The 21,918-nt window shown below is 55.2% G+C and overlaps 2 protein-coding genes across 6 annotated transcripts in view; one reads left to right on the top strand and one right to left on the bottom strand.

The window, feature by feature from the left end:
- MACROD1 (mono-ADP ribosylhydrolase 1) overlaps positions 1-21,918 on the top strand; it is a 169,102-nt gene that overhangs the window by 46,795 nt on the left and 100,389 nt on the right. The window lies entirely within an intron of this gene.
- FLRT1 (fibronectin leucine rich transmembrane protein 1) overlaps positions 1,677-21,918 on the bottom strand; it is an 83,711-nt gene continuing 63,469 nt past the window's right edge. For both annotated transcript variants that reach the window (XM_031016346.3, XM_063693216.1), the window contains exons 2-3: positions 16,853-17,840; positions 1,677-4,866 (exon numbers count right to left, since the gene is read on the bottom strand). In XM_031016346.3, coding sequence (XP_030872206.2) covers positions 2,793-4,817 — 2,025 coding nt within the window. In that variant the 5' untranslated portion in view covers positions 4,818-4,866; positions 16,853-17,840 and the 3' untranslated portion in view covers positions 1,677-2,792. The remainder of the gene's footprint in view (positions 4,867-16,852; positions 17,841-21,918) is intronic.

The raw sequence follows: 21,918 nt of genomic DNA, 5'->3' as shown, positions 1-21,918 counted from the left end.
TCCCCCGCACTCCTGCCCCAGCCAAGCAGGACCTTCCCAGGCAGCTCTCACGGTCCGGGCCACCTGCTGTCCCCAGATGCCTTCCTAGCCACTAAGGGCATGACCTGACCTGTCTAGGGTGGGGAGAGGAGACAGGGGGACCTAGGTGAGGTGGGGACAGTGTGCTGGCAGCACCGTGTTGCAGATGGGCGGGACTTGGGGGAAGGCAGTGATCAGAGTGGTGCCCTTCAGGGAGGGGGGGGGGTCTCATTTTAGAATCAGCAGAGACCTGGGACTTCTGTCCCGTGCCAACGTGGCACACCTCGGGCACGCTCTCCTCCCAGACATCCCAGGTGGGCCCTTCTGCTCATCTTGGGGCTGGGGGGCCGTGGTCCACTGGGAGGGCCTACTTTTTTTTTTTGAGATGGAGTCTCACTCTTTGCCCAGGCTGGAATGCAGTGGCGCAATCTCGGTTCACTGCAGCCTCTGCCTCCCTGGTTTAAGCGATTCTCCTGCCTCAGCCTCCCGAGTAGCCAGGTAACAGGCGCCTGCCACCATGCCTGGCTAATTTTTGCATTTTTAGAGAGACGGACTTTCACCATGTTGGCCAGGCGGGTCTCAAACTCCTGACCTCAGAAAATCCGCCTGCCTCAGTCTCCCAAAGTGCTGGGATTACAGGCATGAGCCACCGCGCCCGGCCTGGGGCTGACTTTTATACAGACCTGACGTTAAGGCCTGGGGAAATTTCTCTCTTGACCTTATTGTATGAGAAAATGATTCAGGCAGGAAAAGGAAAAACATGTCTAGTTTTGAGTGAAACGTGACCACGCTGCTCGGCTGTTCCCCAGGGCTGGGGAGTGGACCTATTTTGTGGGCTAGCCCCCCCACCGGCCGTGCTGGGAGCCTGCGCCCATTTTTCCACTTTCCACGTGGCTGTTGTGTCCGCTCCTTTCAGCCCCATCTCCTCACTGAAGGCGCCGGTCGGGCCTTTTAATGTAACCCCTGCCCCGCTGCTGCTTCTGCCTTTGCTTTTCGCACGGTGGTGGAGGCCGTTTGAAAATAGCACCACCAGGCGCTCCCAGCCCTCTCATCCTCCTGCCCTCAGACCAGCATCTCCTCTTTGACGTTCCTTTTCCTTGGCGCGGAACAAGCAGCACAGTGACAGATGGTGACCCGGGCTCCCTGAGTACTGGGACGCAGGCACGTCGGAACCCCAGGCTGTGCTCTTCCCCCCTCTCCAATTCGCTGTCATTATTTCATCATCGTTTTAATCTCATGGCTCACCACACTGCACTGTCAGTTGATAAATGAATGATAGCGACATGGATTCCAGAGGGAGGAAATAAAATCTTAACTCTTCTGAGGGCCCCAGTCAGGGCCCTTTCGGAGGCTGGCATTTTTAGAAAGAGATCTGGTCTCTCCCTCTCAAGAAACAGAGTCCCAGGGGTGGGCCCAGCTGAGTTTTCTACATTCAGGGAGGGACTGCCATCACCCAGGGCTTTTTCAAGAATTTTTGTGTCTTTTTCTGGGCTTTGTTTGAGCAGCCATGGAAACCAATAGGTCTAATCAGCTGATATTTAAAAAAAAAATCCCTGTGCTAATTACCCGTCCTAGGAGGGAACATTCAGCACATGGTAAATGCTCAGAAAGTAGCTGTTAAGGTGATTGCACATGGTGGGGGAGGGAGACGAGGACACTGGAATCAAATAAAGCTTTTATCTATATCAGAAAGGCGAGCAGCCCAGCGCTGGCCAAGCTGAGCCAGGATGGGACTGGCAGCCCCAGCTGCGACACCTCCCTAAGCCACCCGTCTGAGACATACACACCTCAGCCTTTAGGAACAGCAGCAGCCCCTGGAGACCAAGTCTCCTCCCCCACCTCACTCCCATCCCCAAAACATGGTCTACTTACTCAAGGATTTCTAGGAGAAAGCAACACTTTCGCAATTCTATTGTTCAGGAAATGGTAAGAACTGACCCAAGAAGAACGGTAAGGACCGTGCATATGGCTCTATCTACCCATCTGTACTTAGAGACACCGCGACAGGGATAGACAGGCAGACAGATGCACCTCCAGGTGGCAGGGAAAGCTACGGCTTCCGCCGGGGCTTCTACGGAGCGTGGTGCATGGAACTGAAGAGGGCTTCAGCCTAGGAAAAAAAAGTTTGTTTTTTTTTTAATCGACTACATGATTGTTCAAAGAATGCAGTGAAAGACGCCATGTTTCTGCAAATCTGCAAGGGAAATGGTATGGAATAAGCCAGGGGAGAGATTTCAGGACCATATCTCCAGGGCAAAAGATCTTTTCTTCCCTCTCTCCTTTGTGAGGAGCCTGAAAACCTTCCATCGGGTCGCCAGCGAGTGGCCAGCGGCAGGAGAGCTGCGTGGGAGCTTTGAGAGCTGGCTGCTTCTCCCTGGCGGTTCCTTTGTGATGGCCCTGAACAGAGCATGAGGTGTCCACAGATGTTGTACAGGTAGTATCCTTCCAGTTCAGGGGGGAAAAAAAAAAAAACCCAACCCAGCCCTGCCTGCAATATTATTTTTAGTCCTTCCCTCCCCAACTGGCATAACTCGGTATAAATTATGTCTTCAACAATGTCGAATTCCCCCTCCTGCCTTCTATTCTTTTAAAAAAAATTGTCACTGTTGTGTTCTACAAAATCGTTAGCCCTCCCCAAACTTTGCTTTCTGCGGGGGAAAGTCACCCGTGGAATTTCTCTTCCTTGCTCTCTTGGATTGCAGCAGGCTGGGCAAAGCCACGTGGCCACGCCAGGGTAGCTGGGGCTGAGGCGGGGCAGCCCGGGTGGGCGGGCATCATGTGTAGGAGTAGTCTATGTCGGGGATGCCGCCGTCCCGGTAGCCCCGCGTGGTGCCGTAGCCAATGGTGTGTGTGGCCTTGCAGAGGCTGCTGCCGTTGGAGGGGAAGATAGTGTGGACCACGTACTCCTCTTTGGCGCGGTAAGGGTTGATGGGCAGCATCTGCAGCCCAGGGCCGCGGATTTCCAGGATGGAGTTGTCCTTCTTGGTCCCCGACTCCATATAGTCATCCTTTTTCCTGCTGCCCCGGTTGTAGGCCCTCTCCCGGGTCAGCAGCTCGCCAGCCTGGTGCACGTACCAGCAGATGGCCCCCAGGACCAGGAAGAGGAAGACCAGAGCCACGGCCCCGCCGATGATGCCCGCCAGGGGCAGGCTCGCCATGGGGCCAGCGTTCTGCTCCTGGTTGAGTGTGGTGGTAGGGCCGTAGCTGTCAGCTGTCTCTGCCTTGGCACACACGGGTGTCTCATCAGCTACGTAGGCATTGCCGGTCTCCATGGTGACCATGCAGATGATGTAGGTGGACTTGGGCTCCAGGGCTGTCAGCAGGTACTCTGTCTTGTCCCCCTGCACCAAGGTCTCCGTGATGGAGCCCACGGCTGGGCTGTGGCCCAGGCGCAGCCAACTGAGCCGGAAAGAGGCGGCGGGGAGCGTGGCCTTCCACGTGATGCGGATGGAGTCTGCCGTCAGGGCCTTCACGTGGATGGCCAGGGTCTTGGCGCCATCGCCCGTGGCCATGGGGTAGTCAATGTTGGAGTCGGGGAGGCGCAGCCCTGGCCTTTTGGCCTTGAGGGTAAACAGGGAACCCTGGGGCGTGGTGGCAGAGGCGTGGTTGCTGGCCGTGGTCTTGGCGGCCGCATTGGCCACGCCGCCCTGCGGCCCCGTCTCAAAACACTCGTCCATCTCGCTGGTAATGTCCTTGATGGCCATGCCCCGGACCTTCTCAGGGCCCTGGCACATAAGGCCCCGCACGTTGACCACGGCCGCCCGTGCCTTCACCCAGTCCCGCAGCCACATGAGGTTGCAGCCGCAAAACCAAGGGTTGTTCCTGAGCAGCAGCTGGGCGAGGTTCCCCAGGTCGTCGAACAGGCCGCGGGGCAGCGTAGTCAGGTTGTTGTTGGACAGGTCCAGCCGCTCCAGCTCACGCATCTTGGCCAGCGTGTTGTAGGGGATGTGGCTGATGGCATTGTCCTGCAGGTAGAGCTTCTGCAGGTGGGCGCTGGGCAGGTTGAGGGGTGGCGCGGCCAGCGAATTGCGCACCAGCGAGAGCTCTGTGAGGTTCTGTAGGCGGCTGAAGGTGTCGTCGGCGATGCGCTGGTTGGCCAGCAGGTTACCGTCCAGCACCAGGCGCCGCAGGCTGTTGAGGCCCTTGAAGGCATGCAGCGGGATGGTGGAGATGCGGTTGTCGTCCAGCCGCAGCTCCTCCAGCGTGTGCGGCAGCCCCGAGGGGATGCTGCTCAGGTGGTTCCGGCTCAGGAAGAGCAGCTTGAGCTGTTTGCTGTCGGCGAAGGCGTCCTCCTCAATGCTGACGGTGGACACGGAGTTGTCATCCAGGTGCAGCTTCTCCAGCAGCGGGATGCGGGCCAGCGAGTCCCTGGCGATGGTGCGCACGTTGTTGTCCTGCAGGTGCAGCTCCCGGAGGGAGCGGGGCAGGTTGATGGGGAACTCATCCAGGTCATTCTCATATAGGTAGATGACCTGCACGTTGACCTTGGTCTTGAGGTCCTGGGGGATGCCAGCGTTGTTGATCTGGTTGTTCTGCAGGTAGAGGGTGGTGGCGTCATCAGGGATATCTGCGGGGATGGATGTGAGTCCCCGGTCGTTGCAGTAGATGAAGCCGTTGTCGCAGCGGCACACCGAGGGGCAGGTGGTGCTGTCGATGACCTCCGTCAGGAAGGCGATGAGCCCGTAGCAGAGGAACAGCCAGTCCCGCAGGTCCATGGTGGCCGTGGTCATCACGACGGTGGCTGTGACAGTGGCAGTGGGCGTGGTGGTGGCAGTGGCGGTGGGGTGTGCCACCACCATGGTGGATGGCTGGGGGCGTCCGGCCCCACCTGGCCTGGAGCCTGAATACCTGCAAGGAGCACAGGACAGGGGCAGTGAGAGGGAGGCAGCGACAGCGACCCCAGGAGTGAATTGTGCATTCCCTCCCACCTGCCAGCCTGTACCAAGGGGTGACCGAAGTCCGGTCCTGCAGGGTGAGGTCAAGCTGGAGGAGCGGCCTTTGTGCCAGGTTTATGGCGCAGGTGATTGCTTCTGCTGAGGTCGGACTCTAACAACATCTGGCTAACATTAAATCGTATCAGGAGCCAAGAGGCTGTGCATTAATGAGACCCGTGCTGCCGCGGCCCTCCTGGAATGTGATCCGGAGCCTCGGGGAGGTTAATTTACTGAGAGCCACGCAGCAGGTTTGGTTTCTTCTCTCAAGACTTCACAAAAAGCCACTTTATGGCCAACGCTAAAGGTACCAGCCAATATGGATGGGATGGATTTAGGGCGTGTTTTATGGATTCATAGCTGCTGTTTCCCTGGCACTGCACGAGGAGCACGCATTGCTGTCTGGCTCGGACCCAGGGTTCGAAAGGAAAGCTTGTTTCTGGAAGGCCCAGGAGCTCAAAAGGGGGGCGTCGCCAGAACCTGCGGGAACGAAGCTGTCAGTGCCATCACTGGCGAGGAGTGGAGAGCAGGGAGCTTCATTGTCTGGTGTTAAAACAACATGTCCTGTTGTCACTCGTACATTCTACAGACAGAAGAATGAGGTGTCAACAGAATCACTTTCTCATGTATTTACAGAAATCTCTTTTCATCAGAGGTGCCTCCCTGGCCCTGGGTTCCGAGTTGTGTGGGAAATTGTCCCATACCTTGCCCCTTTCTCAAATCATAAACTTTCAGCTATTCAAAAAAAAAAAAAAAGTGGTCTGTTTTCTTGCACTTAAAGGAATGAGACAAATAAAAGGAGGGAGGCGTCGCGTCTGTACTCTGAGGGAATTGGCTGCAAGGTGTAATTTTGGATTTCACAAATGGAAAAATTGCAGCATAGATTTTTCTTATATTATTTTACTGTTCGTAGTGGTAAAAAATCAATTAAAGAGAAATTATCTTTCAGTCTCAGTGACGAAGGTGTCTTCATGCAGCCAGCAAAAGTCTGCTATAAAACACTGGGTTCACGGAGGCTTTTCAATGATGGGACATGATGGCCTCTCGAAGCCTGAAGTCCCAGCCTGGGAGGGCAGCCCTGGTGTGCAGAGCAGAGCCGGCACCTGCTCACTGAGCCAGCAGGGACCTTACTTTCATGCCCCAGGGACTGAACATCTCTGTTACTCAACCAGGCCAAACTTTCTGTCTTCTCTGTCCTTCTCTATTCCTGAGCTGCTTTTTCTTTCCATTGAGCAAGCTACTTTTGCAGGACCCAGCTCAAATGTTACCTCCTCTGCTAGGTTTTCCTGAGGCCCCAGATAAAGCTTCCCTCTGCTCTGCCCATCCATCTGTCCACCCACCTACCATCCATCCACCTGTACATTCATCCATCCATCAATTCATGCATGGACCTGTCCATCCATCCATCCATTCATCCATCCATCCATCTATGTATCAGTCCATGCATCTACCTGTCCATCCATCCATCTGTCCACCTGTCCATTCATCCATCCATCCATTCATGCATGCACCTGTCCATCCATCCATCCATCTGTCCACCATCCTTCCATCATGCATCTACCTGTCCATCCATCCATCCATCCATCCATGCATGTATCAATCCATGCATCCACCTGTCCATCCATCCATTCATCCATCCATCCATCCATTCAACCATCCCTCCATCCATCCATCCATCCATTCGTCCATCCATCCATCCATTCAACCATCCCTCCATCCATCCATGCATCCACCTGTCCATTCATCCATCCATCCATTCATGCATGCACCTGTCCATCCATCCATCCATCTGTCCACCATCCATCCATCATGTATCTACTGTCCGTCCATCCATCCATCATCCATGTATCAATCCATGCATCCACCTATCCATCCATCCATCCATCCATCCACCTAACCATCCATTCATCCATGCATCCATCTGTCCATCCATCCATCTAACCATCCATCCATCCATGCATCCATGCATCCATCCACCTGTTCATTCATCCATTCAGGCATGCACCAGTCCTTGCATCCATCCATGCATCCACCTGTCCATCCATCCATCCATCCATGCATCAACCCATGCATCTACCTGTCCATCCATCCATCCATCCATGCATCCACCTGTCCATTCATCCATCCAATTATCCATCCATCCAATTATCCATCCATCCATCCATCCATCCATCCATCCATCCATCCATCCATCTGTGCATCAATCCATGCATCCAGCTGTCCATCCATCCATCCATCCATCTATCCATCCATCTATCCTTCCATCCATGTATCAATCCATACATCTAGCTGTCCATCCATCCATCCATCCATGCGTCCACCTGTCCATTCATCCATCATGCACGCACCTGTCCATCCATCCATCATGCATTTACCTGTCCGTCCATCCATCCATCCATCATCCATGTATCAATCCATGCATCCACCTGTCCATCCATCCATCCACCTAACCATCCATCCATCCATCCATGCATCCACCTGTCTGCCCATCCATCCATCCATCCATCCATCCATGCTATCCATGCATCCACCTGTCCATCCATCCATCCATCCATGCATCCACCTGTCCATCCATCCATCCAATTATCCATCCAACCATCCATCCATCCATCCATATATGCATCAATCCATGCATCCACCTGTCCATCCATCCATCCATCCATCCATCCATCCATCCATGCATCAACCTGTCCATTCACACATGCACCTGTCCATCCATCCATCATGCATCCAACAGAGCTTTATTGAGCATCTGCTATATTCCAGGCCCTGTTGTAGCCACTTGGGATTCCATTCAGATGGGATGGATGATAGTTCACACTATAATAAAGACTTTGCTGAGAACTTTCCTAATATTTAAGTCATTTAACCCTCTCAACAAACATGAGGTCAGTGCCCTTAATCCCATTTAACAGATGAGAAAATTGAAGCTCAGAGATGTTAGCTTACTCAAGACTACTTGAGAACCAGGTAGGAGGAACCCAGGCCATCTGGGGAGGAAGCCAGAATCTTGGCAATCTTGAGGCTTGCAGCACTCTGTGGGTTGCAGGTCACACCATTTGGTGACTGGTGTTTTCATGTCACCAAACTGCCAGGGCAGGGACTGTGGCCAAGCATGGCTTTGCATCAGTGACCACCCGATGACAGAATGGGCCCTACCGTGGTGAATATCTCTGCCACTCACCCCTGCACACTCAAACGTTCCCTTCACACTTACAGGGTCTCTGCCCAGGCAGCCACCACAGTCATCAAGGTGGCTGCTAAGGCCCTGTGCAATCCTATGTGGCACCCCCGTTGGCCTTGTCCACTCCATTCCCCTCTCACTGACTGCAGCAGCCAGGCACCCCCTGGTATCCCCAGGGCCCTTGCACGTGCTGTGCTCTCTGCCCAGACAGCTCATCCCCAGATCCACGCCTGCATCTCCTTCCAGTGAGGCCTTTCCTGGGCACCCTATCGAGAATTATGACTCCCAGATACTCCTCTCAGTTTCTTGCTTGCCTATAGTATTTACCACCAACTAACACACTACGTGTTTTATCTTTTTTGTTTTGTTTTGTCTTGTTTTGCTTTTTGAGATGGAGTCTTGCCCTGTCACCAGATGGGAGTGCAGTGGAGCGATCTTGGGTCACTACAACCTCCGCCTCCCAGGTTCAAGCGATCCTCCTGCTTCAGCTTCCTGAGTAGCTGGGACTACAGGTGCGCACCACCATGCCCAGCTAATTTTTTGTATTTTTAGTAGAGACCATGTTGGCCAGGATGGTCTTGATCTCTTGACCTCGTGATCCACCTCCCTGGGCCTCTCAAACTACTGGGATTACAGGTGAGCCACAGCGCCTGGCCCTTTTTTGTTTTTATTGTCTGTCTCTCCACTAGAAGGTACACTCTACAAGGGCAGGGATTTGTGCATCTTATTCACGGTGTTTCCCACGTGGCAGATGCTCACTAAAGATTTCAAAGGAGAAACTGTGATGGACTCGTTCTGTAGACGAGAGAACAGAGGCACAGAGACCTGTCCATGGTCCCCTGGCAGGAGGAGATGGGGTCTGGATTCCACCCCAAGGCTGTGTGGCTGCAGGACCTCAGTGCTTGACTCCACACTGCTGAGGGCTGTGAGTCCCTGGCCAGCCCAGACACAGTCCTGCAGCCCAGGCTGAGCATTCTCAGACCTTCATGGAGATGCCCACTCTCCTGTGAGCCTCCTGCTTCCTTTGCCCAGGGCCATCCCAGGCTGCTCTGACCCTTATCTGACCACCTCACCTTTCATTACATTGGGGACTGGGAAGGACACTGGCCCAGATCATGGGAAAGGACGGGCTTGAAGCCAGGACAGCATGCAGAGCTAGACACATCAGCCTCCAGAGGATCAGGAAAAGCCTAGGCGGTGGGGTGACCTCTCTGGCCAGACCTCACCCACCCCCCTTCACAGGCAAGGGTGCAGAGGTTGCCGCCTACACACAGGTCCACAGCCCTCATTTCACAGCCCAGCAGCCTGAGACTCAGAGACATGAGGGGCCCAGCCAAGGTCACAGCCAGCCCAGATTTCCCACTGCACATCTGTCCCTTCTGCACTGAGCCAGGCTCGTGAAGGTTATGGAGCCGGAGGTCCTGCCTCAAGCCACTTATGAAAGCAGGTAGGTAGCACAGGGCAATGCTAGAGACAGGAAGACACAGGCCAGCTCACAGGTCACTTTGCCTCAGTCTCCAGGGTCAAGTCTGAGTCTAGGAGCACCTCTGCCAGGGGGCCCCCAGCATCTGGCTGGAGGATTACCCCCAACCTGGTCTGTTGGCTGCTGAGTTCTGGCACAAGGGTTACAGGTGGCCTTTGTACTCAGCTGTTCCTGAGCAGTGCCCTAAGTAGGGGGCAAACTTGTTAAGGCCAAAGCCAAGGCAAGCCACCGCACTCCCTGGCATGGACATCTGTTCCCAGCGCCCGCTCAGCTGATGGCCACAGTCCTCAGCCTTCAGAGGACTCAGCATCATAATAGAGTCTAAATTGCACCTTTCAGAGATGCTTGATGGATAACCAAGAAGCATTTGGGAGGCAGGGACCCAAGGCCTTTCCGCTCCACTGTCTGTGGGCCTCATCCATCTTGGCCAGAGGCTCCCCTGCCGCGCCCCTCCCCAAGGCCAGCCCGAGGCTGAGCCCTCTGGCTCCAGGAAAGTAGGGCGGGACCTGGGGGTGGGGAGGAAGATAGCACGCCTCACCAGAGGAATCTTTAATTGCCTGGGTGCCTGCTTGCCTTTTTATTCCCTTGTTGTGTGTTTCATAGTTTATGTGGCCATCAAATTAAACCTGGTAAATCGCCCATCTTTTATGGGATCGCTTGTCGCCCTTGCGTGGATCCCTCAGACTTCAGCGTGGTGTGAGTTACGACCTGCCAGCTCCATGACTGACAGCCGGATCCTTGGCGGGCCACGGGGGTGGGCGAAGGGAGCAGTGGGATGGCTCAGGCTGTAGGTGTCCAGGACTCCTCCGCTTAGCTGGGGGCCCTGGGGCATTATTCTTGGCATTATTCTTGGCTCTATCAGTCGTTGTCCCCTGCCAACCTCCAGGACAGAGAGGCCTGGGTTCAAATCCTGCCTCTGCCACTTTCAGGTCGTATGATTTCTTTCTTTCTTTTTTTTTTTCTGAGACAGAGTCTCGCTCTGTCACCCAGTCTGGAATGCAGTGGCTCGATCACGGCTCACTGCAGCCTCGACCTCCCCATGCTCAGGTGATCCTCCCACCTCAGCCTCCTGCAGAGGTGGGACCACATGCTGCACCACCACACCCAGCTAATTTTTGTATTTTTTGCAGAGTTGGGGTTTTGCTATGTTGCCCAGGCTGGTCTTGAACTCCTAGGCTCAAGCAATCTGCCCACTTCAGCATCCCAAAGTGCTGAGATTATAGGCGTGAGCCACCACACCGGGCCTCAGGCTGTGTTATTTTGAGCAAGCTGCTTGCCCTCTCTGAGGTTTGATTTCCTCATCTATAAATGTGGTCATAATAGGGGCCCTTACATGGGAACTTACAATTCAGGATTCACTGACATTATATGTGCAGAGTACCCCCTCCTAAGTGTGATCTGGATGCCCCCGACGCATCCAGTTTAAAAGCTGCCCCAAGTCTCTGCCTCCCCAGACACACGGCCTAGCTTCTGCAGTAGCTGCCCGTCTCTGTCCTCCACGCTCCAGTGGCCCGTTCTCTACTCCCCTGCTCCTGCTGTGCCTTCCGGACAGGCTGACCCCTTAGCCTCTGTGAAGCTGAGATGTTGCCCCCTGCCCACCTCAAACTGTGTGGGTGCAACCCTGCCCCTCCCTCAAGCCATGCTGGCAGCCTTGACCCTATGTCTGGGCCGCACAGAGCTGGTGGATGGGGCCATCAACCATCCGCTCCTGTGGGGCCGCACCAGCCTCCCATGGGAGGCCCTCCAGGCTGGGGGCAGGGTGGAGGAGTCCGGGGAGGTAAGAGGGTTTTAAATGGGCCTTCGTCACCAGGTCATCCAGTGGCCAGAAATAGTTCCCTACCTCCTCCACGCCACACTTACTCCCACCCCTGAGAAGTCCTGAGGCTTCTGTCCCTCCCCTTTCCACCCCCTCTGCAGCCCTCCCCAGAAGCTGTGCTCATGGTGCATTAGACCCTTTGTGGAGCTGCTGCCCAGTGTCACGAGTGGGGAGAGGCCAGCAGCCTCCCGGGTTTCCCAGGTCTGGGGGAGCAGTAGGGAAGCTGAGTGTGGGCGTTTACACCCAACTGCAAAGCCTTTATAAGTCAGTGACACCAAGCTTCTTCCCCACCCCTCGTGGTGGCTTATGGCCCACTGTCTGCTGCTCAGCCTTTGCTGGGGACCCTGCTGCTGGCTCCTGGCCCTCATGGAACCTGGGGATGCTATTTTCTATTCACAGGCCTGTCCCAGGAGCTTCTGGAAGCCAGCAAGGAAATAGCCCCCCATCCCTGTCTGGCCTCACTCCCACGTCTCCTCTTTCACCTGCCCCATCCCTGGGATGGGGGCATCTCAGGCAGGGCCAGGCGGGGAGAGGAAGTGTCCTGCATGTAAACTCTGTATGTAGGAAAGACAAGCACATGCTCACGTGCACGGATGCTGGTCACATCTCCCCCACCCCCACTTGCCCCTCAGCCTCCTTCCTGCCTACCTGCCTGCCGCTGTCCTTAGGAATCTGGCTGCCCATGTGGCCTGGCACTGGTGTGTGGCCTGGCACTGGTGTGTGGCTGCTGCAGACCCTGGGGTCCTTTGGCTTTTCCCCCACTTCCCAGCCCCCACGTGGGGTCCCTTGCAGGTGTCTTTCCCCTGCCAGTCCCTCCCTTCAGCAATAATTCATGTGTCTCCCCTAAACCTTGCCATGCTTTCAATTCCTCACTGAGAATGCTGTGCAGGCAGACTGCGGGCAGAAGCAGTTTCTCAGCCCCAGAGCGGATAAGGCCAGTGGGACCCCAGTCCCACCTCCCACTAGACAGGAAGCCCTACTAAGGCACAATCATCTCCAGCTCTGTGATGGGGCTTCAGCAAACCTTTGTTTAAATTAATGAAAGACCCCACCTTCCTGGGGGCTCAACTGCAAATAAGACAGAGGGAAGAGGGCCAGGAGGTAGACAGGGCAGGCCGCTGCTTCCTGGTGCTCAGGGAGACCCAGGGAGAGCTCCCCTCCTTCTCACCAGGAAGCCCCTTTCCTGTGAAGGCAAGTAGCCAGTGGTCTGCCTGGCTCAACCAAGCTGCTCAGCCTACTGTGGGGTGGCTCTGGGTCTCAAGTCTTTTTTTTTTTTTTTTTTTTTGAGACAGAGTTTCGCTCTTGTTGCCCAGGCTGGAGTACAATGGTACGATCTCGGCTCACTGCAACCTCTGCCTCCTGGGTTCAGGCGATTCTTCTGCCTCAGCCTCCCGCGTAGCTGTGATTACAGGCATGCACCACCACGCCCCACTAATTTTGTATTTTTAGTAGAGACGGGGTTTCTCCATGTTGGTCAGGCTGGTCACTAACTCCCGACCTCAGGTGATCTGCCCGCCTCGGCCTCCCAAAGTGCTGGGATTACAGGGGTCTCAAGTCTATCTGACCATAAACGATCTACTTCCCTGGGCTTTTGTGAAGATAAAATAAGGTTACTTTCAATGTTTAGCAGAGTCGTTTTCAGAATGAGGGAACTATTACCATTACTAGCAATGAGCCATTCTTCCCCGAGCCCCAGACATGAACTGCAGGAAGGGAGGGGAGCCTTGAGTCGTGTGAGTGGGGCTTTTCCAAGCCCTAGTTCAGGCAGATGCCCCAGGGACTGCAGGCTCACCAGAGGCATCTCCTTAGGGCAGGGACTAGATGCCATGACCCTCAAGGACCTTCTAACCCCAGCTCCCGCCAGGGCAGGGTGCCAGCCAGCCACACCCATCACCCTGAACAGCTTTGCTCCTGGATCCCATCCACTGGTATCATTTAGAACTTGTGATGCATGGGGGCTGGGGCGGGAATTCTTTTAAAACCTAAAGTTAATTATTTTTCTAATTTCATGCTGCATGCATTATGCATCAGCTGTTATCACTGGCGGTAATTGCAGACAGGTATGCAAATCCACTATAAATGCACCTAACCACATAGGCCGGCTGGGCGGCGCTGGTGCCAGGCGGCGGGATGTCCTGAACTTCAGAGAATGTAAATCGCTTTTAAAAAAACAGGACTTTAGAATTGTGTCTTAGGAGGTTAATTATATTGATAACAGTGTCCGATATTAAACCATTCAAGGCCAGGAGGGGGTGGGGGGATGAAAGGAGACACGTGTAATTTTGTTCCTTTCTCTCTCGGCATTATTTAATAAGATGCTCCTGCACCTGATATTTCTGTCTGTCTGTGTCCATTTTTAGTAAAGCTGCCTAAACTGAGACTTAATTCCTTTACGGAAGGGAAAAAGAAAGCCCAGTGGGCTGGGCAAGGTGGCTCATTGTAATCCCAGCACTTTGGGAGGCTGAGGCGGGTGGATCACCTGAGGTCAGGAGTTCAAAACCAGCCTGATCAACATGGCGAAACCCTGTCTCTACTAAAAATACAAAAATTAGCTGGGCATGGTGGTGCATGCCTGTAATCCCAGCTACCTGGGAGGCTGAGGCAGGAGATTCACTTGAACCTGGGAGGCGGAGGTTGCAGTGAGCTGAGAGATCGTGCCACTGCACTCCAGCCCGAGTGACAGAGTAAGACCCTATCTCAAAAAATAAAATAAAAAATAAAATAAAAGAAAGCCCAGTGGAATTTCAGAGGGAAGGAGAGGGGTTAAAGGTCTTTATTTTGGGAGATGAGGAAAAGGAAGAGAGGCAGCACCAGCAGGGCTGGGGACAGTCCTCCAGAACAGGACTGAGGCTGCGGGCTCTGCACTGCTTCTCTCCTCAGCCCCTTTTAGGATCCTGGGCCACAGCAGAGAGCCTGGAGAGGAGCGGTGTGACCAGTAAAGGCTGGTGATGGGCAACACTCACTGATCCTAGATCAGAGGCTTGGCACTGGGCTCTGAGGGCAGGGCCTCTCAGGGGCTGAGAACAACCCTGACAAGGCAGGAGGCAGGCCCTGCTCCCAGTGGGACCCTCCCTATTTATTTATCATGAGTTTATGGATTGTCTCCTCCCCTTAGGATGTAAACTCCTACAGTTAGGACATGGTCTGCCTTGTGCCTGGCATGGAGCCTGGCACAGAAAGTGCTCAGTAAACATCTGATGAATGAATGAACAGGGCCACCAAAAGGGAGGCCCCTGAACCTAGACCCAGGGCTGGGTGGTGGTAGAGAAGAGGGAGGCTGGCCTTCCTACAGCCCACCCCAGGACGTCATGGTGACCCAGGGTGCCCTCACCACAGCAGCCCAAAGAGGCAAAGGGAAAGGTCTGGATTGTGCAGCAGGTGGCAGAGGGGTGGCCACAAACCCAGGCCTCAGACTCAATGTCTGGAGCTCTCCCCTTCCCAGGTCTCCTACTGCCTGTCTCAGCTGCCCAGTGGGACCTCTCTGACCCCAAAGGGAGACTCTTGGCCATCCCTCCTCACCCCCACTGATATGGATGCTGGCCTGGCACTGCCCAACTGCCTGTCTGTCTCCAACTATCAGAGGTGATCCTCACTTTCCTACAGAGGGCCTTTTCCCCTCCCGCCCACTCCACAGATACACTCATGGATGGAACCCACCACTCAGGACCCTGGAATCATGAGATAAAGGACCTCAGCGATTGTCTGCTTTTTGCAGATGAGGAAAATCTGAGGCCCTGCATGGAAGAGACAGGCTCAGGGTGGAAACAGAGCCCTCCCGCAGCTGTGGGCAGCCTCCCCGCCCACCTCCTGGGGCCTTGGCGCCCAACTGTAACCCTTTCCCAGGGGTTTGGCACAGGGAGGATGCTGGGGAACAGTGTCTCAACTCCAGCAGGGCCTTACGGGACCTGCTCTTCTCCACCAGCAGGTCTGCAGCCCCTTAAGCCTGTGGGGTCACTCACACCTGTGGGGTCACTCATGCCTGTGGGGTCACGCCTGTTAGCATTAGGAGTAGCTGGCAGGGCTGGGTGCCTGAGTGTTGGGCACGTCATAGAATGTTCTCTCCAGCTGGCCACAGCCTGTGTGGAGGGGACAGGCTGCATCCCCAGTGCAGAAAGAGGAGGCATACAGGGAGGGGCAGACCTGTCCAAGGTCACATGCTCACAACCAGAGGGCCAGGCCCCAACCCAGGTCTGTCTGCCCAGAGCGTTTGTTTCTTGCCTCCCTTTGCACAGAGCCACTGAGCAGACCTTTCATGGCAGCAGGCCTGGGGGACAGCAGCTGCTCCCCTCTAGCTTGGCTTCAGCCTGGGAATGACCCCCGAGCCCTCCTAGGGACTAGAGGGGCAGTAGGGACCAGGGCTGGGCACTGGGAGAGAAGCAGCCAGCCCAGCTCCGGCTCAGGCACGCTCGCGGCCCCGCTGTCAGGCTGGCGCACTTTTATAATAAATAACAGCATATAGCCCATCCGCAGGGCATCTTTCACGCCGGTGGCTAATAACATGGCTATTAATGCCCCCGCAGACGGCGTGCACGCTGCGCCGCGCTGACGAATGTCCCAGGCCCTGGTGCAATCATAAATCAACCCCTCTCCTGAGGAAGAGCATGCAAAGTGTCATTTTCCATCTTGGTAATGAATTGGGGCTTCCCTGTCCTGCGCAGGGCACAGAGGCTTGAGGTTGCTGGGATTTGTGTTTTTGGAGGTGCAGCCTCTCCCTCTGGCCTCCTGGGATCCCTGGAGGAGTCAGCCCCGCCTCAGCGGCAGGGAGGACTCACCGCCTGCTGTGTGACCCTTGGGGCACTCTCTGCCCTTCTCTGGGCCTCAGCTCGCTCCAGTAACCAACAAAGAGGCTGAACTGGAAGCCAGCGCAGATGGTGCCCAAGGGCCAACAGGAGCAGGACCTTGGGCAGTAGCTTTGGATCAACCCACCCTGGGTCCCCCGGCCAGAACTGGGGCGGGCCCTGATATAGACTTGTGGACTCCCTCCCGTTCAAGGGCAGCAGGCGCCAGGGCAAGTAGCCTAGGTTACCAGAGCTCCTGCCCACCACCCCGCCAAGGCCTCACTGCTACCACCTTTAGGGAGGGGGCTCAAAATGAGATTCCTCCACCCTGCTGCAGGGCCATTTACTCCAGGAGAGGCCACTCCATTACATCCTGGGTCCAGCTGCTGGGTAGAGCCCAGCAGCACGGGGACCACCAGGTGGCAAATGATGCTTATGCCGGCAAGCAGAAGCTGCCAGCTGCATGAACTGCGTGAGTGGGTGTGTGGGATGGAGCTGCAGACTCTTGGAGACCTGTGGAGCTCTGGCTGGGAAAAGGGGCCTTTGGAGGGTGCAACCCAGCTGTCTGGGCACGAGGAACCCTGGGCCCACCCTGGAGCCCTTCCGAATTCGCGTCCCTCTTCCCTCGTCCTTGGGCCTTACCTCCTTCGTCGCTGCAGCCCAAGAGCCTCTGGGTTTGACTGGGGTCACTGGTCCGGAGGCCCCTGCCAAAGTCACAAAGCCGCGACTCGACACCGTGAGCTCGGATGGCGCTCACATTCCCTGCCCCGTGGTGCTACCAGGCCTTGCACCACTAGGGACGCAGACCTCAGCCCTGGGGTGACTGGGCAGCAGTGGGGCTCCCCAGGGCACAGAGAGGGGATCCGGTGCCTCGGTATCCTGGTCTCCTGGTGTTCAGATGAGGCTGCGGGCCACAATCAGCAGCCTCCTTGGCACCCTAGGCCGCAGGCGCAGCTGGCTTATCCCTGCAGAGTGAGGGTCCTGTGTGCAAGGGGTACAGGGACACCCCTCTGGACCCCAGGACTCCCGAGGGTGGCCTGAGGGGGTTCCGACTCCCTGTTCGTCGGGCATGCCCTGTGGCCTGGCACCCAGCCCTGAGCAGGGTGGCCTCTGCTGCTTGCTACCTCCACAGCCCTTTTCAACTCTTGCCCTTTTGTCTGCAGGCTGCTACCTCTTCTGAAAGGCCTCTGCGTGGCTTTTACCCTCTTTTTGTTTACCAAGGCTTTTTTTTTTTTTTTAATTCCTTTAAGTCACTTGGCAGAATGGGCTGGGTGCAGAAAGCGTTCTTGCATGACGGAGCTGAGAGGGAGCCACTCTCCAAAGGCTCTGTATTCCTGCCACTCAGGCTGCGTCTCCGGGGGAAAGGAGGGGGTCCATTACCCTGCTGAGGAGTTCAGATGTTCATGGTGGGGCTGGAGCTGCTGACACATGCAGCTGAGCTGTCAGGCCCCCACATGCCCTTCTTTGAGAAGATGCTTGGGGGGCGAGGGCCTCAGTCCTGCTTGGCTGCTCCTGTTTGTAGAGGTTTCCTTGATGGGGAGGTAGGGAGGATGAGTTATTCCCGCTTCACTCTCTGGTCTTGTCTGTCCAAAAAGGAATCCATCTTCTTGCCCACTGCCTGCTTCCTCACCTGCCAAAAACAATACCAGTGATTAAGCCCAGAGACATGAGGGACCGCACTGGGACAACATCCACCAGGGCCACTGGGCTGCAGCCCCCTTTGCTTTGGATCCTTTTTTTTTTTGAGATGGAGTCTCGCTCTGTCGCCAGGCTAGAGTGCAGTGGCGCGATCTCGGCTCACTGCAACCTCTGCCTCCCAGGTTCAACCGATTCCCCTGCCTCAGCCTCCCAAGGAGCTAGGACTACAGGCGTGAGCCACCACACTCGGCTAATTTTTTTTTTTTTAATTTTAGTAGAGGTGGGGTTTCACCATATTGGCCAGATGGTCTCCATCTCCTGACTTCATGATCCGCCCACCTCGGCCTCCCAAAGTGATGGGATTACAGGCATGAGCCATTGTACCCAGCCTGGATCCTGTTTTTTTTCTTAATGCCACTTGCCTATGAGCTGGGGAAGGGGCTGGGGTTATTCTCCCTATCTCCTGCCTCTTTCCAAATCCTGACAATTGGCCATGCATAGTGCCCAGCCTTGTAGCTACCTGGTTTTCCCACCCTGGGGGTGGAAGGACTGGGAAGAGAAAAATGAAGTTTTTCGAGCTCCTGGCCATGCAGGGCCACCCGCCCAGCCCAGAGCTGGCTCCAATTCCCCCGGCACCTGCTCTTCTTGCTAAATGTCATTCAAAGGCTCCAACTGGGCCGCCATGGCCTGGGCTTCCAGAACAAGCACTGCCTTTCCCCACCACGGGAAGCAGGACCATCAGGGAACTGGGGAAGTTGGGTCTCCGTGTTCCTGGCCTCTGTCTGGTGCCCACCCCACTTCCTAGGTGGAGGGTCAGTCCTCAACACCGGCAGCCGCCCTCCTCTTCCGCACAGACGGAGGGCAGGGCAGGCTGTTCTGGAATCCAAAACAAAACCCCGAGCCCTCCCCAGCACCTCTCATTAGCGCGGCATGTGGAAGGGCCGCGGTGCCCTGGTGTCTGTATTCCCCCTGCAGGAGCCCCTCTTTGGAAAAGGGCTTTTATTACACATCTGAGAGTGCTTGCTCTGGTTTGAAATCAGATCCAGATGGGCTCAGCTGCATCTGGGCACTTTTCTTTGTAGGGCCTAAGGTGGCTGATTTGAGAAATGCTTGTTGTCGGAGGCCGTTACAAATAAAAACAGGGATATTAGGGTTCGTGTTTTAATAAGCCCAGCACCCAGATGGAGGGTGGCTGCCCACGGGGCTCACAGCCTGGCAGGGAAGGCATTTGGGAAGGGTGTGTGCCAGCCAGGTGGTGTGCAGGCTGAGTCTGATGGGGTGGACAGGGTGGCGGGGGGAGTTTTCTTGGGACAAGCTGCCCTAGGAAGGAGGAGGTTTCAGAGCCAGCAAGCCCCACGGGACATCGATTCTGAATGGCCAGTGCCTGGTGAATACTACAGGTGGGGCACAGGCCCTGGAAGGGGTACGGTGGGGCTTACGCAGGAGGGAAGATGAGGACAGAGTCCCTGCACGCGGCGGGAGGGCGGCCGGCTCTAGCACAAGCCCTTATTGCTATTACCACCCGCGTGATTTCATCCAATTATAAATTGTAATTTCTCCATGAAAGCGAGAGATGGAAAAAGTCCAGTGAGGTCATCCGCCTCCCTGGCCGGGGCGCAGAAATTGTTTTATACCGATGGGGGTGGGGCAGGGGCAGCGGGCCTTGGCATTTTGAGAGGATGATTGCCGTGTCCTGGGAGCCCAGAGGCTCCAGTCAGCTGTGGCCGCTGCCTCCCGATAAAGAGAGAAACCACTGAGCTCTGCTTTTGAAATTAAGAACCCAAAAAGGAGGCAGGTTCATCCCACTGGTGTGTTCACCTCAGACCCTTCCCATAGCTTCTCGGCTTTATCCTGAGAGCGTCCCATAGCTCTCAGGATAGAGGCAGTGCTCCTACAGTAGTCTCCAAGGGCCCTGCCCAGCCCACCAGCCGTGTCTCCCACTACTGCCCACTAATGCCCCGAGCTGGCTCCAGCCTGGCCCTTCACTGTACTGTTCCCCTTCTATAAGAATCCATGCAGATGTCATCCCTCCCTCCCTGCAATGGGCCACCCTCTGCTTGGCTTGTGTGGTCCTGTGAACCATGACAGCAACAACGTAGCATGAAAAGAATTGTCTCCCTGGCTTCAAGGGAGGACCTGAGGCTGGATCCCCCAGCACCTGGCTCAGTGCCTTGCATGCAGTTGGTGCTTAATAAATGCACCCACCAAACTCTCCATCTGCTCCCTCATTTAGAAAACCAAGGCACTAAGTGAGGCTCTTGGTGCCCGTCCAGCTTTGTATGTCCTTAGTCCACCTTCCCTGCTGCAGCCCCCACCCCCACCTTCCCTGGGGCCTGCAGAGCCTCCTGGAACCCCAGTGCTGGGATACTGGGCTCCTCAGCGTCTGTGCCCTGGATAAGTGGGGCCTCTCAGGCTTCTGGGGTGTGTATTGGTTTTCCAAGTGAGTCTGGCTGGCCGTGGTTGGGAGGTGTGAGCTCTCCAGCAGCACTGTGGCTCTTCCCTTGTGTGGGCGCATAATGATGATCATTAGTAGCCACCTGCATTCACTGAACCAAAGGAGGCCCAAGAATAAATATGTAAATGCGTGCGCCTGGCAGACACCTCCCGCCAGAGCCACAGCACCCCCAGTGGCCACCCTTCTGGCTCGAGTGAGTGGAGACCATGCCGTGTGAAGTTAGTGGTTACACTCCTCGCCTTGGCCTCCCCCATTCCCACAGGCTCCAGGTCTGGTCTCTGTGCTCAAAACCAATAAACCATTTTTTGAGTCAACATCATAAAAGCTTCCATTTTGAGTAAAAGTACTTTGAGATGCTTACACAATTTTCTACTTTTGTTGTCATCAATCACATCACAACTGTATTAAAAGAAATTTGAAAGGAGGGAAAGAAAGCCAAGTGCCCAATCTCACATCTCTGCACCACCCTCTGCATTTTGGCCGAATCTGCCCATACATATATGCCAGGGGACAATGCACCTTGTCCTTTCCCAGTAATTTCTGCCTTGCCGTCTTCCCTGAGCTTGGGAAGACAGCATGGCTAGCAGGTCAGGGAGGACCACTTCCATTGTGTGGACTGAGAAGAGGGAGCAGGACTTGTCCAGGGTTATACAACCTGCAGCAGTGTCAGGGCCTCAAACTCCAGGCCAGTTTCCTTCTTGCTGCACTACTCCAAGATAGCGCAAGAGAAATGGACCATCCACCAAACACTGCACTGAGGGGTCCTGGGCTTCTCCTGAGGCTCTCTTGTGTACCCCTCCATCCATCCATCCCTCCATCCTTCCATCTCTCCCTCCATTTCTCGATCCCTCCATCTCACCATTTCTCTATTCATTCATCCATCCATCCATCCTTCTATCCATTCATCTCTCCATCCGTCCATCCTTCCTTCTCATTTCTCCATTCACCTATCCATCTCTCCATCTGTCAACCCATCCATTCATCTCTCCATCCATCCTTCCATCTATCTCTCCATTCATCCTTCCAACTCTTCATCCATCCATCCCTCCATCAATCTATCCATTCATCTCTCCATCCGTCCTCCTATCTCTCCATCCATCCATCCTTCCATCTCTGTATTCATCCTTCCATCCCTCCATCTATCCATCAGTCCATCCATTCACCTCTATCCATCTGTCCATCTCTCCATCTTTTCATCCATCCATCCATTTCTCCATCTATCCATCTGTCCATTCATCCATCCTTCTCTCCATTCATCCACTTCTCTCCACCTATCCATTTCTCCATCTTTCCATCTACCCATCTCTCCATCCAGCAAACATATTCTGAGTCTAATCATGCTCCAGGCATTGTACAAGACATTGGGGATCCAAAGAGATGCCCCCATCCTCCAGGAGCTCACAGTCCAGTGGGGAGGGCATTGGTTTTCAGAGGGCTACAATGTGAGACGCACACAGGGCAGTGTGGGAGCCAAGAGCCCCGCCTTGCCCAGCCTTCGGGGAGTGGGGTGGATCATGGAGGCTTCTTGGAGAAGATGACGCTGTGCTGTGGTTCTGGGGTACTCTCATGTTATGACAGTCACATGTGAGCTCAGTGGCAATCCAGAGGGGGGCAG

This window comes from Gorilla gorilla, chromosome 9, assembly GCF_029281585.2.
Source record: "Gorilla gorilla gorilla isolate KB3781 chromosome 9, NHGRI_mGorGor1-v2.1_pri, whole genome shotgun sequence".
Classification (NCBI taxonomy): Eukaryota; Metazoa; Chordata; class Mammalia; order Primates; family Hominidae; genus Gorilla; species Gorilla gorilla.
Note: the sequence above shows the minus strand (reverse complement) of the source record. Positions and strands in the feature narration are given on the sequence as shown.